We start from the raw sequence: 16,292 nt of genomic DNA, 5'->3' as shown, positions 1-16,292 counted from the left end.
GTTTAAACACAAATATGGTGTAAACTTTCTAACTTAACACGTTTAGACACAAATATGGTATAAACGTTCTCATTCAAGACATTTAAACCCAAATATGGTGTAAATGTTCTGACTTAACACGTTTAAACACAAGTACGGTGTAATCGTATGTACTCAACATATTTAAACACAAATCGGTGTAAACGTATTTACTCAACATATTTAAACACAAATCGGTGTAAACGTATTTACTCAACACATTTAATCTCAACTATAGTATAAACGTTCTCGTTCAAGACGTTTAGACACAAATATGGGGTAAACGTATTTACTGAACACGTTTAAAGAAAAATAGGGTGCAAACGTTCTGAATCAACACGTTTAGAAACAAATATGGTATAAACGTATTTACTCAACACATTTAAACAGAGTATGATATAAACATATCTACTCAAGACGTTTAAACACGAATATGGTATAAACTTTCTAACTCAACACGTTTAGACACAAATATGGTGTAAATTTTCTAACTCAACACATTTAAACACAAATATGGTGTAAACTTTCTAACTCAACACGTTTAGACACAAATATGGTGTAAACTTTCTAACTCAACACGTTTAAACACAAATATGGTGTAAACTTTCTAACTCAACACGTTTAGACACAAATATGGTGTAAACTTTCTAACTCAACACGTTTAAACACAAATATGGTGTAAACTTTCTAACTCAACACGTTTAGACACAAATATGGTATAAACTTTCTAACTCAACACGTTTAGACACAAATTTGGTGTAAACTTCCTAACTCAACACGTTTAGACACAAATATGGTGTAAACTTTTTTAACTCAACACGTTTAGACACAAATATGGTGTAAACTTTCTAACTCAACACGTTTAAACACAAATATGGTGTAAACTTTCTAACTCAACACGTTTAGACACAAATATGGTGTAAACTTTCTAACTCAACACGTTTAGACACAAATATGGTGTAAACTTTCTAACTCAACACGTTTAGACACAAATATGGTGTAAACTTTCTAACTCAACACGTTTAAACACAAATATGGTGTAAACTTTCTAACTCAACACGTTTAAACACAAATATGGTGTAAACTTTCTAACTCAACACGTTTAAACACAAATATGGTGTAAACTTTCTAACTCAACACGTTTAAACACAAATATGGCGTAAACTTTCTAACTCAACACGTTTAAACACAAATATGGTGTAAACTTTCTAACTCAACACGTTTAAACACAAATATGGTATAAACGTATTTACTCAACACATTTAAACAGGTATGATATAAACATATCTACTCAACACGTTTAAACACAAATATGGTATAAACTTTCTAACTCAACACGTTTAGACACAAATATGGTGTAAATTTTCTAACTCAACACATTTAAACACAAATATGGTGTAAACTTTCTAACTCAACACGTTTAGACACAAATATGGTGTAAACTTTCTAACTCAACACGTTTAAACACAAATATGGTGTAAACTTTCTAACTCAACACGTTTAGACACAAATATGGTGTAAACTTTCTAACTCAACACGTTTAAACACAAATATGGTGTAAACTTTCTAACTCAACACGTTTAGACACAAATATGGTATAAACTTTCTAACTCAACACGTTTAGACACAAATTTGGTGTAAACTTCCTAACTCAACACGTTTAGACACAAATATGGTGTAAACTTTTTAACTCAACACGTTTAGACACAAATATGGTGTAAACTTTCTAACTCAACACGTTTAAACACAAATATGGTGTAAACTTTCTAACTCAACACGTTTAGACACAAATATGGTGTAAACTTTCTAACTCAACACGTTTAGACACAAATATGGTGTAAACTTTCTAACTCAACACGTTTAGACACAAATATGGTGTAAACTTTATAACTCAACACGTTAAAACACAAATATGGTGTAAACTTTCTAACTCAACACGTTTAAACACAAATATGGTGTAAACTTTCTAACTCAACACGTTTAAACACAAATATGGTGTAAACTTTCTAACTCAACACGTTTAAACACAAATATGGTGTAAACTTTCTAACTCAACACGTTTAGACACAAATATGGTATAAACTTTCTAACTCAACACGTTTAGACACAAATATGGTGTAAACTTTCTAACTCAACACGTTTAGACACAAATATGGTGTAAACTTTTTAACTCAACACGTTTAGACACAAATATGGTGTAAACTTTCTAACTCAACACGTTTAAACACAAATATGGTGTAAACTTTCTAACTCAACACGTTTAGACACAAATATGGTGTAAACTTTCTAACTCAACACGTTTAAACACAAATATGGTGTAAACTTTCTAACTCAACACGTTTAGACACAAATATTACACAAATATGGTGTAAACTTTCTAACTCAACACGTTTAGACACAAATATGGTGTAAACTTTATAACTCAACACGTTTAAACACAAATATGGTGTAAACTTTCTAACTCAACACGTTTAAACACAAATATGGTGTAAACTTTCTAACTCAACACGTTTAAACACAAATATGGTGTAAACTTTCTAACTCAACACGTTTAGACACAAATATGGTGTAAACTTTCTAACTCAACACGTTTAGACACAAATATGGTGTAAACTTTCTAACTCAACACGTTTAAACACAAATATGGTGTAAACTTTCTAACTCAACACGTTTAGACACAAATATGGTATAAACGTTCTCATTCAAGACATTTAAACCCAAATATGGTGTAAATGTTCTGACTTAACACGTTTAAACACAAGTACGGTGTAATCGTATGTACTCAACATATTTAAACACAAATCGGTGTAAACGTATTTACTCAACATATTTAAACACAAATCGGTGTAAACGTATTTACTCAACACATTTAATCTCAACTATAGTATAAACGTTCTCGTTCAAGACGTTTAGACACAAATATGGGGTAAACGTATTTACTGAACACGTTTAAAGAAAAATAGGGTGCAAACGTTCTGAATCAACACGTTTAGAAACAAATATGGTATAAACGTATTTACTCAACACATTTAAACAGAGTATGATATAAACATATCTACTCAAGACGTTTAAACACGAATATGGTATAAACTTTCTAACTCAACACGTTTAGACACAAATATGGTGTAAATTTTCTAACTCAACACATTTAAACACAAATATGGTGTAAACTTTCTAACTCAACACGTTTAGACACAAATATGGTGTAAACTTTCTAACTCAACACGTTTAAACACAAATATGGTGTAAACTTTCTAACTCAACACGTTTAGACACAAATATGGTGTAAACTTTCTAACTCAACACGTTTAAACACAAATATGGTGTAAACTTTCTAACTCAACACGTTTAGACACAAATATGGTATAAACTTTCTAACTCAACACGTTTAGACACAAATATGGTGTAAACTTCCTAACTCAACACGTTTAGACACAAATATGGTGTAAACTTTTTAACTCAACACGTTTAGACACAAATATGGTGTAAACTTTCTAACTCAACACGTTTAAACACAAATATGGTGTAAACTTTCTAACTCAACACGTTTAGACACAAATATGGTGTAAACTTTCTAACTCAACACGTTTAGACACAAATATGGTGTAAACTTTCTAACTCAACACGTTTAGACACAAATATGGTGTAAACTTTATAACTCAACACGTTTAAACACAAATATGGTGTAAACTTTCTAACTCAACACGTTTAAACACAAATATGGCGTAAACTTTCTAACTCAACACGTTTAAACACAAATATGGTGTAAACTTTCTAACTCAACACGTTTAAACAAAAATATGGTGTAAACTTTCTAACTCAACACGTTTAGACACAAATATGGTATAAACTTTCTAACTCAACACGTTTAGACACAAATATGGTGTAAACTTTCTAACTCAACACGTTTAGACACAAATATGGTGTAAACTTTTTAACTCAACACGTTTAGACACAAATATGGTGTAAACTTTCTAACTCAACACGTTTAAACACAAATATGGTGTAAACTTTCTAACTGAACACGTTTAGACACAAATATGGTGTAAACTTTCTAACTCAACACGTTTATACACAAATATGGTGTAAACTTTCTAACTCAACACGTTTAGACACAAATATTGTGTAAACTTTATAACTCAACACGTTTAAACACAAATATGGCGTAAACTTTCTAACTCAACACGTTTAAACACAAATATGGTGTAAACTTTCTAACTCAACACGTTTAAACACAAATATGGTGTAAACTTTCTAACTCAACACGTTTAGACACAAATATGGTGTAAACTTTCTAACTCAACACGTTTAGACACAAATATGGTGTATACTTTCTAACTCAACACGTTTAAACACAAATATGGTGTAAACTTTCTAACTTAACACGTTTAGACACAAATATGGTATAAACGTTCTCATTCAAGACATTTAAACCCAAATATGGTGTAAATGTTCTGACTTAACACGTTTAAACACAAGTACGGTGTAATCGTATGTACTCAACATATTTAAACACAAATCGGTGTAAACGTATTTACTCAACACATTTAATCTCAACTATAGTATAAACGTTCTCGTTCAAGACGTTTAGACACAAATATGGTATAAACGTATTTACTCAACACATTGAAACACAAATATGGTGTAAACGTATTTACTGAACACGTTTAAAGAAAAATAGGGTGCAAACGTTCTGAATCAACACGTTTAGAAACAAATATGGTATAAACGTATTTACTCAACACATTTAAACAGAGTATGATATAAACATATCTACTCAAGACGTTTAAACACGAATATGGTATAAACTTTCTAACTCAACACGTTTAGACACAAATATGGTGTAAATTTTCTAACTCAACACATTTAAACACAAATATGGTGTAAACTTTCTAACTCAACACGTTTAGACACAAATATGGTGTAAACTTTCTAACTCAACACGTTTAAACACAAATATGGTGTAAACTTTCTAACTCAACACGTTTAGACACAAATATGGTGTAAACTTTCTAACTCAACACGTTTAGACACAAATATGGTGTAAACTTTCTAACTCAACACGTTTAGACACAAATATGGTGTAAACTTTCTAACTAACTCAACACGTTTAAACACAAATATGGTGTAAACTTTCTAACTCAACACGTTTAAACACAAATATGGTGTAAACTTTCTAACTCAACACGTTTAAACACAAATATGGTGTAAACTTTCTAACTCAACACGTTTAAACACAAATATGGTGTAAACTTTCTAACTCAACACGTTTAGACACAAATATGGTATAAACTTTCTAACTCAACACGTTTAGACACAAATATGGTGTAAACTTTCTAACTCAACACGTTTAGACACAAATATGGTGTAAACTTTTAACTCAACACGTTTAGACACAAATATGGTGTAAACTTTCTAACTCAACACGTTTAAACACAAATATGGTGTAAACTTTCTAACTCAACACGTTTAGACACAAATATGGTGTAAACTTTCTAACTCAACACGTTTAAACACAAATATGGTGTAAACTTTCTAACTCAACACGTTTAGACACAAATATGGTGTAAACTTTATAACTCAACACGTTTAAACACAAATATGGTGTAAACTTTCTAACTCAACACGTTTAAACACAAATATGGTGTAAACTTTCTAACTCAACACGTTTAAACACAAATATGGTGTAAACTTTCTAACTCAACACGTTTAGACACAAATATGGTGTAAACTTTCTAACTCAACACGTTTAGACACAAATATGGTGTAAACTTTCTAACTCAACACGTTTAAACACAAATATGGTGTAAACTTTCTAACTCAACACGTTTAGACACAAATATGGTATAAACGTTCTCATTCAAGACATTTAAACCCAAATATGGTGTAAATGTTCTGACTTAACACGTTTAAACACAAGTATGGTGTAATCGTATGTACTCAACATATTTAAACACAAATCGGTGTAAACGTATTTACTCAACATATTTAAACACAACTCGGTGTAAACGTATTTACTCAACACATTTAATCTCAACTATAGTATAAACGTTCTCGTTCAAGACGTTTAGACACAAATATGGGGTAAACGTATTTACTGAACACGTTTAAACAAAATAGGGTGCAAACGTTCTGAATCAACACGTTTAGAAACAAATATGGTATAAACGTATTTACTCAACACATTTAAACAGAGTATGATATAAACATATCTACTCAAGACGTTTAAACACGAATATGGTATAAACTTTCTAACTCAACACGTTTAGACACAAATATGGTGTAAATTTTCTAACTCAACACATTTAAACACAAATATGGTGTAAACTTTCTAACTCAACACGTTTAGACACAAATATGGTGTAAACTTTCTAACTCAACACGTTTAAACACAAATATGGTGTAAACTTTCTAACTCAACACGTTTAGACACAAATATGGTGTAAACTTTCTAACTCAACACGTTTAAACACAAATATGGTGTAAACTTTCTAACTCAACACGTTTAGACACAAATATGGTATAAACTTTCTAACTCAACACGTTTAGACACAAATTTGGTGTAAACTTCCTAACTCAACACGTTTAGACACAAATATGGTGTAAACTTTTTAACTCAACACGTTTAGACACAAATATGGTGTAAACTTTCTAACTCAACACGTTTAAACACAAATATGGTGTAAACTTTCTAACTCAACACGTTTAGACACAAATATGGTGTAAACTTTCTAACTCAACACGTTTAGACACAAATTTGGTGTAAACTTCCTAACTCAACACGTTTAGACACAAATATGGTGTAAACTTTATAACTCAACACGTTTAAACACAAATATGGTGTAAACTTTCTAACTCAACACGTTTAAACACAAATATGGCGTAAACTTTCTAACTCAACACGTTTAAACACAAATATGGTGTAAACTTTCTAACTCAACACGTTTAAACAAAAATATGGTGTAAACTTTCTAACTCAACACGTTTAGACACAAATATGGTATAAACTTTCTAACTCAACACGTTTAGACACAAATATGGTGTAAACTTTCTAACTCAACACGTTTAGACACAAATATGGTGTAAACTTTTTAACTCAACACGTTTAGACACAAATATGGTGTAAACTTTCTAACTCAACACGTTTAAACACAAATATGGTGTAAACTTTCTAACTCAACACGTTTAGACACAAATATGGTGTAAACTTTCTAACTCAACACGTTTATACACAAATATGGTGTAAACTTTCTAACTCAACACGTTTAGACACAAATATGGTGTAAACTTTATAACTCAACACGTTAAAACACAAATATTGTGTAAACTTTCTAACTCAACACGTTTAAACACAAATATGGCGTAAACTTTCTAACTCAACACGTTTAAACACAAATATGGTGTAAACTTTCTAACTCAACACGTTTAGACACAAATATGGTGTAAACTTTCTAACTCAACACGTTTAGACACAAATATGGTGTAAACTTTCTAACTCAACACGTTTAAACACAAATATGGTGTAAACTTTCTAACTCAACACGTTTAGACACAAATATGGTATAAACGTTCTCATTCAAGACATTTAAACCCAAATATGGTGTAAATGTTCTGACTTAACACGTTTAAACACAAGTACGGTGTAATCGTATGTACTCAACATATTTAAACACAAATCGGTGTAAACGTATTTACTCAACACATTTAATCTCAACTATAGTATAAACGTTCTCGTTCAAGACGTTTAGACACAAATATGGTATAAACGTATTTACTCAACACATTGAAACACAAATATGGTGTAAACGTATTTACTGAACACGTTTAAAGAAAAATAGGGTGCAAACGTTCTGAATCAACACGTTTAGAAACAAATATGGTATAAACGTATTTACTCAACACATTTAAACAGAGTATGATATAAACATATCTACTCAAGACGTTTAAACACGAATATGGTATAAACTTTCTAACTCAACACGTTTAGACACAAATATGGTGTAAATTTTCTAACTCAACACATTTAAACACAAATATGGTGTAAACTTTCTAACTCAACACGTTTAGACACAAATATGGTGTAAACTTACTAACTCAACACGTTTAGACACAAATATGGTATAAACTTTCTAACTCAACACGTTTAGACACAAATATGGTGTAAACTTTCTAACTCAACACGTTTAGACACAAATATGGTGTAAACTTTCTAACTCAACACGTTTAGACACAAATATGGTGTAAACTTTCTAACTCAACACGTTTAAACACAAATATAATGTAAACTTTCTAACTCAACACGTTTAGACACAAATGTGGTGTAAACTTTCTAACTCAACACGTTTAAACACAAATATGGTGTAAACTTTCTAACTCAACACGTTTAGACACAAATATGGTATAAACTTTCTAACTCAACACGTTTAGACACAAATATGGTGTAAACTTTTTAACTCAACACGTTTAGACACAAATATGGTGTAAACTTTCTAACTCAACACGTTTAGACACAAATATGGTGTAAACTTTTTAACTCAACACGTTTAGACACAAATATGGTGTAAACTTTCTAACTCAACACGTTTAAACACAAATATGGTGTAAACTTTCTAACTCAACACGTTTATACACAAATATGGTGTAAACTTTCTAACTCAACACGTTTAGACACAAATATGGTGTAAACTTTCTAACTCAACACGTTTAGACACAAATATGGTATAAACGTTCTCATTCAAGACATTTAAACCCAAATATGGTGTAAATGTTCTGACTTAACACGTTTAAACACAAGTACGGTGTAATCGTATGTACTCAACATATTTAAACACAAATCGGTGTAAACGTATTTACTCAACATATTTAAACACAAATCGGTGTAAACGTATTTACTCAACACATTTAATCTCAACTATAGTATAAACGTTCTCGTTCAAGACGTTTAGACACAAATATGGTATAAACGTATTTACTCAACACATTGAAACACAAATATGGTGTAAACGTATTTACTGAACACGTTTAAAGAAAAATAGGGTGCAAACGTTCTGAATCAACACGTTTAGAAACAAATATGGTATAAACGTATTTACTCAACACATTTAAACAGAGTATGATATAAACATATCTACTCAAGACGTTTAAACACGAATATGGTATAAACTTTCTAACTCAACACGTTTAGACACAAATATGGTGTAAATTTTCTAACTCAACACATTTAAACACAAATATGGTGTAAACTTTCTAACTCAACACGTTTAGACACAAATATGGTGTAAACTTTCTAACTCAACACGTTTAGACACAAATATGGTGTAAACTTTCTAACTCAACACGTTTAAACACAAATATGGTGTAAACTTTCTAACTCAACACGTTTAGACACAAATATGGTATAAACTTTCTAACTCAACACGTTTAGACACAAATATGGTGTAAACTTCCTAACTCAACACGTTTAGACACAAATATGGTGTAAACTTTTAACTCAACACGTTTAGACACAAATATGGTGTAAACTTTCTAACTCAACACGTTTAAACACAAATATGGTGTAAACTTTCTAACTCAACACGTTTAGACACAAATATGGTGTAAACTTTCTAACTCAACACGTTTAGACACAAATATGGTGTAAACTTTCTAACTCAACACGTTTAGACACAAATATGGTGTAAACTTTCTAACTCAACACGTTTAAACACAAATATGGTGTAAACTTTCTAACTCAACACGTTTAAACACAAATATGGCGTAAACTTTCTAACTCAACACGTTTAAACACAAATATGGTGTAAACTTTCTAACTCAACACGTTTAGACACAAATATGGTGTAAACTTTATAACTCAACACGTTTAAACACAAATATGGTGTAAACTTTCTAACTCAACACGTTTAAACACAAATATGGCGTAAACTTTCTAACTCAACACGTTTAAACACAAATATGGTGTAAACTTTCTAACTCAACACGTTTAAACACAAATATGGTGTAAACTTTCTAACTCAACACGTTCAGACACAAATATGGTGTAAACTTTCTAACTCAACACGTTTAGACACAAATATGGTGTATACTTTCTAACTCAACACGTTTAAACACAAATATGGTGTAAACTTTCTAACTTAACACGTTTAGACACAAATATGGTATAAACGTTCTCATTCAAGACATTTAAACCCAAATATGGTGTAAATGTTCTGACTTAACACGTTTAAACACAAGTACGGTGTAATCGTATGTACTCAACATCTTTAAACACAAATCGGTGTAAACGTATTTACTCAACACATTTAATCTCAACTATAGTATAAACGTTCTCGTTCAAGACGTTTAGACACAAATATGGTATAAACGTATTTACTCAACACATTGATACACAAATATGGTGTAAACTTTCTAACTGAACACGTTTAGACACAAATATGGTGTAAACTTTCTAACTCAACACGTTTAGACACAAATATGGTGTAAACTATTTTAATTAAACACGTTTAGACACAAATATGGTATAAACTTTCTAACTCAACACGTTTAGGCACAAATATGGTGTAAACTTTCTAACTCAACACGTTTAAACACAAATATGGTGTAAACTTTCTAACTCAACACGTTTAGACACAAATACGGTGTAAACTTTCTAACTCAACACGTTTAAACACAAATATGGTGTAAACTTTCTAACTGAACACGTTTAGACACAAATATGGTGTAAACTTTCTAACTCAACACGTTTAGACACAAATATGGTGTAAACTTTTTAACTCAACACGTTTAGACACAAATATGGTGTAAACAATTTTAATTCAACACGTTTAGACACAAATATGGTATAAACTTTCTAACTCAACACGTTTAGACACAAATATGGTATAAACTTTCTAACTCAACACGTTTAGACACAAATTCGGTGTAAACTTTCTAACTCAACACGTTTAGACAAAAATATGGTGTAAACTTTCTAACTCAACACGTTTAGACACAAATATGGTGTAAACTATTTTAATTCAACACGTTTAGACACAAATATGGTATAAACTTTCTAACTCAACACGTTTAGACACAAATATAGTGTAAACTTTCTAACTCAACACGTTTAAACACAAATATGGTCTAAACTTTCTAACTCAACACGTTTAGACACAAATATGGTATAAACTTTCTAACTCAACACGTTTAGACACAAATACGGTGTAAACTTTCTAACTCAACACGTTTAGACACAAATATGGTATAAACTTTCTAACTCAACACGTTTAAACACAAATATGGTGTAAACTTTCTAACTCAACACGTTTAGACACAAATATGGTGTAAACTTTCTAACTCAACACGTTTATACACAAATATGGCGTAAACTTTCTAACTCAACACGTTTAGACAAAAATATGGTGTAAACTTTCTAACTCAACACGTTTAAACTCAAATATGGTGTAAACTTTCTAACTCAACATGTTTAGACACAAATATGGTGTAAACTTTCTAACTCAACACGTTTAAACACAAATATGGCGTAAACTTTCTAACTCAACACGTTTAAACACAAATATGGTGTAAACTTTCTAACTCAACACGTTTAAACACAAATATGGTGTAAACTTTCTAACTGAACACGTTTAGACACAAATATGGTGTAAACTTTCCAACTCAACACGTTTAGACACAAATATGGTATAAACTTTCTAGCTCAACACGTTTAGACACAAATATGGTGTAAACATATTTACTGAACACATTTAAACAAAAATATGGTGTAAACGAATTTGCTTAACACATTTAAATTTAAGATTATTGACGCGTTTTGTCACTTCTGTCTCCTCATAGCTCCATATTATCAGTAGTCTGCATATCAGGTGAAAAGGTCGTAGATACATAATTATATAATTCATACACAACGAACTACACATTCTAAGTAATTTATTCTTGTCATATAGCTTATACTAACATGGTACAAATGTTAGACTAGCACACAAGTTAAGGTTCACTCAAGCTACCACAAAGGTAAAACATTATCGTATGTAGTAAGTACAGGCGGGTAGCAAAAATAATATGATTCTTGGAAATAAATGTTCTTTATCAAAATGATCTCTAAGCAAGTATCATTCTGTAAACACTGTATATCCGGATAATATTCTGTAGACACTCTTTATATCGGTAACATTCTGTAAAAACTTCTACACAGGTAACATTCTGTAAACGCTCTCTATACATGTAATATTTTCTAAATACGTTCTTACAGGTAATATTCTGTAAACAATCAGTATCCAGGTGCATGAGGTAAACATTCTGGTAATATTCTGTAAACACAGATAAAAGTGAGAGTGATATAAGTTAGCTTACAGATAATGCTGTTAATATTACTTATTGTTATGACTGAAAACAAAAAATCACACTACAGTTGTGACGTAACGTGTGTGGGGGGATTCTGTAGTTTATCGGTTACCCTGTACTTTAACTACTTACCTAAGGCGTTAATACAGTTTCCCAACGCTAGCAAAGACTTGTTGATATGCTTTCCTTCTTTAAGTCGTTGTCCGGTGTTCTTAAAGATACGAACAAAGATAATCAAATGTAAATTTATTGGTAAAAGAACAGTTACAGTGAGAGGTGGAACAAAAACCTTTATAAAGGGAAAATATTTAAAGGTGTTTACCAACATATGTTAGTAATATGATAATAATCAAGGCTGAAACACTAGGCTTACAGATGTGATTGTACAGAATTTGTAGAATAAAAACTAACTTGTAGAGATTAGTTGCTTCAATGTTCCTCTAAGTAACATAATGTTACCCATGGTTGGTTTACCTTTCCCACAAATAATCCACAGTGTTATCTACAGTTGCTTTAACCTTCTTCCAAGTAACCAACAGAGTTATCTATAGTTACTCTAGCCTTCTTCCAAGTAACCCATAGTTATCTATAGTTACTCTAACCTTCTTCCGAGTAACCCATAGATTTATATATAGTTACTCTAACCTTCTTCCGAGTAACCTCTACTGTTACTCCTAGTTTCTTTAACCTTCCTCAAAGTAACCAACAGTGTTACCTATAGTTGCTTTATCCTTCCCGCAAGAAGCTTCTAGTGTTATTCCTAGTTTCTTTAAGCTTCCCACAAATAACCCATAGTGTACCCATAGTTGCGTTAACCTTCATCAAATAACTCATAGCGTTTCCCATAGTTTTTATCCTTCTTCCAAGTAAATCCTACTGTTACTCCTAGTTTCTTTAACGTCCTACAAGTAACCCACAGAGTTTCCTATAGTTTTTTTAGCCTTCTTCTAAGTAATCCATAGGGTTACCCACTTTAAACTGAACAAACCAGTTGTTACTCACTCGTGTATGGGAAGCACGCCCGATCCAGCCAAGTCCACCATGTACAACTTTCCTGTACGAACTTCCTGGACAGTGTTCCTGAGTCTGTCCTGTTGTTTCACGTGCACTTGTAACATAGCGTGTGACCGTGATGACGTTTTATTGGCACCTGTGGCTTCTTGGGTCCTATTTTTGTTTCCTTTGACCAGCATCTTCATCACCTGCTCGGATCAAAAACGTTAGATCTTGGATGGGTCAGTAAAGTTTCTACAGTTTACTTAGTTTGATTGTAAAAGAATGAAAACAGTTCAATACTGCTATTAACTGTTTTAGAAAGAATTACAAAAGTGCATGAGTTTAACGTTTCTTCACAGTGTAATTTATTGATTTTTAAAGAATTATATTCTAGATACACAAGTTCGGTTTTTATTCTGGTAAATTAGAGTTTCACACAATATTAGCAACAACTGTTTGTATACATAATAAATTCTCCCTTTATGGAGCCAAACAAGACATTTTTATATATAACAACGAATCAAACTTCAACGCTTTTATATATGACAACGAATCAACCTTCAACGCTTTTATATATCACAACGAATCAAACTTCAGCTGGTATTTAATTAATTATCAATTATAAAACTGGTTACCGCATTTTCATCTTTTACTGAAATTTCCGATAAACCTGCCACCTGGTGGTTGCCATGTGAATCTTCTCTGAGATCAAGATGTCCAGACGATGGATTAAGCAAATCTCGAATGTTTTCGTTGTAAATCTACAAAGGTATAAAAAAGGTCAGTGAGACTTGGATATAAAGCAATTATTGTTAGAAATGTATATAATATTTTTTTCAAGTTTATAATTCAACTATAACAATCTTATTTACAATAGATAACTTACTGCTACTTCCGTCACTAAAACGTGACGTTCAAACACAAAACAAAAATCCCATCAAATTTTTCTATCTTCTTTTCTCAAAACCTATTTTGTTGTTTATTCATCGATTAACAGTTTTCACCTAAAAATGAGATCAATTACATTCATCATACCTACACCAATAGTAGGTTGCGATGACCTTCCGTATCTGACAGAAATTAACCATATTTCTGTAATCAACGTACTATGTAGTGTTTGTTTGTGTTTTGTTTTTAATATTTACACTATTGTTTTGAGAAAGAATAATTTTCATTAATATGTAACAAATGTCAAAGTACTTCCATCAACAGATGATTCATCATTACTTCGGTTCCAATTAAACAGTCGATTACCAGCATTTGTTATTGGCTTAACTGGCGCTTCATGACACAAAGTAAGAAATTGAATCAGTAATGCTGGATACATTACAACTTATCTCTGTTGTTGATATGTTAACAATGATTTTTGAAATGTATCAGTTCGTCAATAGATGTGTGTATAAGATAATGATGTGTTTATACCTTTCTTCTGTTTCTCTGTTTTAAGTATGTTTTAACACTGTTCCTGTACCATTGATATCATTCTTCTAATTCCATGTTTTAACACTGTTCTTGCAACATTTGTAGCTTTCATCTGGTTCTAGGTTTATTTTAAATGTTACTTTAACATTTATAACTTTCTTCTGGTTCTCTGTTTATTTTAACTGTTCCTCTAGCATTTATGATTTACTTTTGGTTCTCTGTTTTAACACTGTTCCTGCAACATTTGTAGCTTTTTTCTGGTTCTCTGTTTTAACACTGCTCATGCAACATTTATATCTTTCTTCCGATTCTCTTTTAACATTGTTTCTGCAACATTTGAAGCTTTCTTCTGGTTCTGTTTTAACACTGTTCCGCAACGACTGTAACTTTCTTCTGGTTCTTTGTTTATTTTAACTATTCCTGTAACATTTATAACTTTCTTCTGGTTCTCTGTTTTAACACTGTCGCTGCAATATTTATGCTTTCTTCAGATTCTGTTTTAACACTGTTTCTGCAACATTTACATCTTTCTTCAGGTTCTCTGTTTTAATAATATTCCTGCAACATTCATAAGTTTTTTCTCGTTCTACGTTTACTTTAACTGTTCCTGAAACATTTATAAGTTTTTTCTGGTTCTCTGTTTCAACACTGTTCGTGCAATATTTGTAGCTTTCTTCTCTTCCCTGTTCTAAGCCTGTTCCTTCAACATTTCCAGCTTTTTTCTGGTTCTCTGTTTATTATAACTGCTCCTGTAACATCTGTAGCTTTCTTTTGGTTCTCTGTTTTAAAATATTCCTGTAACATCTGTAGCTTTCTTCTGGTACTCTCTTTGTTTGATCAGTTCCTGCAATATTTATATCTTTCTTTCGGTTCTGTTTTGACACTGTTCCTGCAACATTTGTAGCTTTCTTCTGGTTCTGTTTTAACACTGTTCTTGCAAAATTTATATCGTTTGTTTGGTTCTCTGTTTCAACACTGTTCTTGCAAAATTTATATCGTTTGTTTGGTTCTCTGTTTTAACACTGTTCCTGCAACATTTATATCTTTCTTCAGGTTCTGTTTTCACACTGTTCTTGCAAAATTTATATCGTTTGTTTGGTTCTCTGTTTCAACACTGTTCTTGCAAAATTTATATCGTTTGTTTGGTTCTCTGTTTTAACACTGTTCCTGCAACATTTATATCTTTCTTCAGGTTCTGTTTTCACACTGTTCCTTTAATATTTATACCCTTCTTTTGGTTCTCTGACTTAACACTGTTTCTGGAACATTTGAAACTTTCTTCCTGTTCTGTTTTAACACTGTTCCTGCAACATTTACATATCTTTCTTCTGGTTTTCTGTTTAACACTGTTCCCGCAACATTTGTAGATTTCTTCTGGTTCTATATTTATTTTAACCGTTCCTTTAGCATTTATAGTTTTTATTTGGTTCTTTGTTTGAACACTGTTTCTGTTACATTTATATCTTTCTTCTAGTTTTCTGTTTCAACACTGTTCCTCTAACATATATATCTTTTTTTGG

The 16,292-nt window shown here is 31.4% G+C and overlaps 1 protein-coding gene across 1 annotated transcript in view; it reads right to left on the bottom strand.

The window, feature by feature from the left end:
• Window positions 1-16,292, bottom strand: part of LOC143237860 (kinesin-like protein KIF19) — a 93,357-nt gene that overhangs the window by 37,573 nt on the left and 39,492 nt on the right. Inside the window, 4 exon segments of the mRNA XM_076477544.1 lie at window positions 12,487-12,565; window positions 13,357-13,376; window positions 13,379-13,556; window positions 13,986-14,111. Coding sequence (XP_076333659.1) covers window positions 12,487-12,565; window positions 13,357-13,376; window positions 13,379-13,556; window positions 13,986-14,111 — 403 coding nt within the window.

Source organism: Tachypleus tridentatus, chromosome 13, assembly GCF_004210375.1.
Source record: "Tachypleus tridentatus isolate NWPU-2018 chromosome 13, ASM421037v1, whole genome shotgun sequence".
Lineage (NCBI taxonomy): Eukaryota > Metazoa > Arthropoda > Merostomata > Xiphosura > Limulidae > Tachypleus > Tachypleus tridentatus.
The sequence above is the reverse complement of the archived record's forward strand: the minus strand, read 5'-3'. Positions and strand labels throughout refer to the sequence as shown.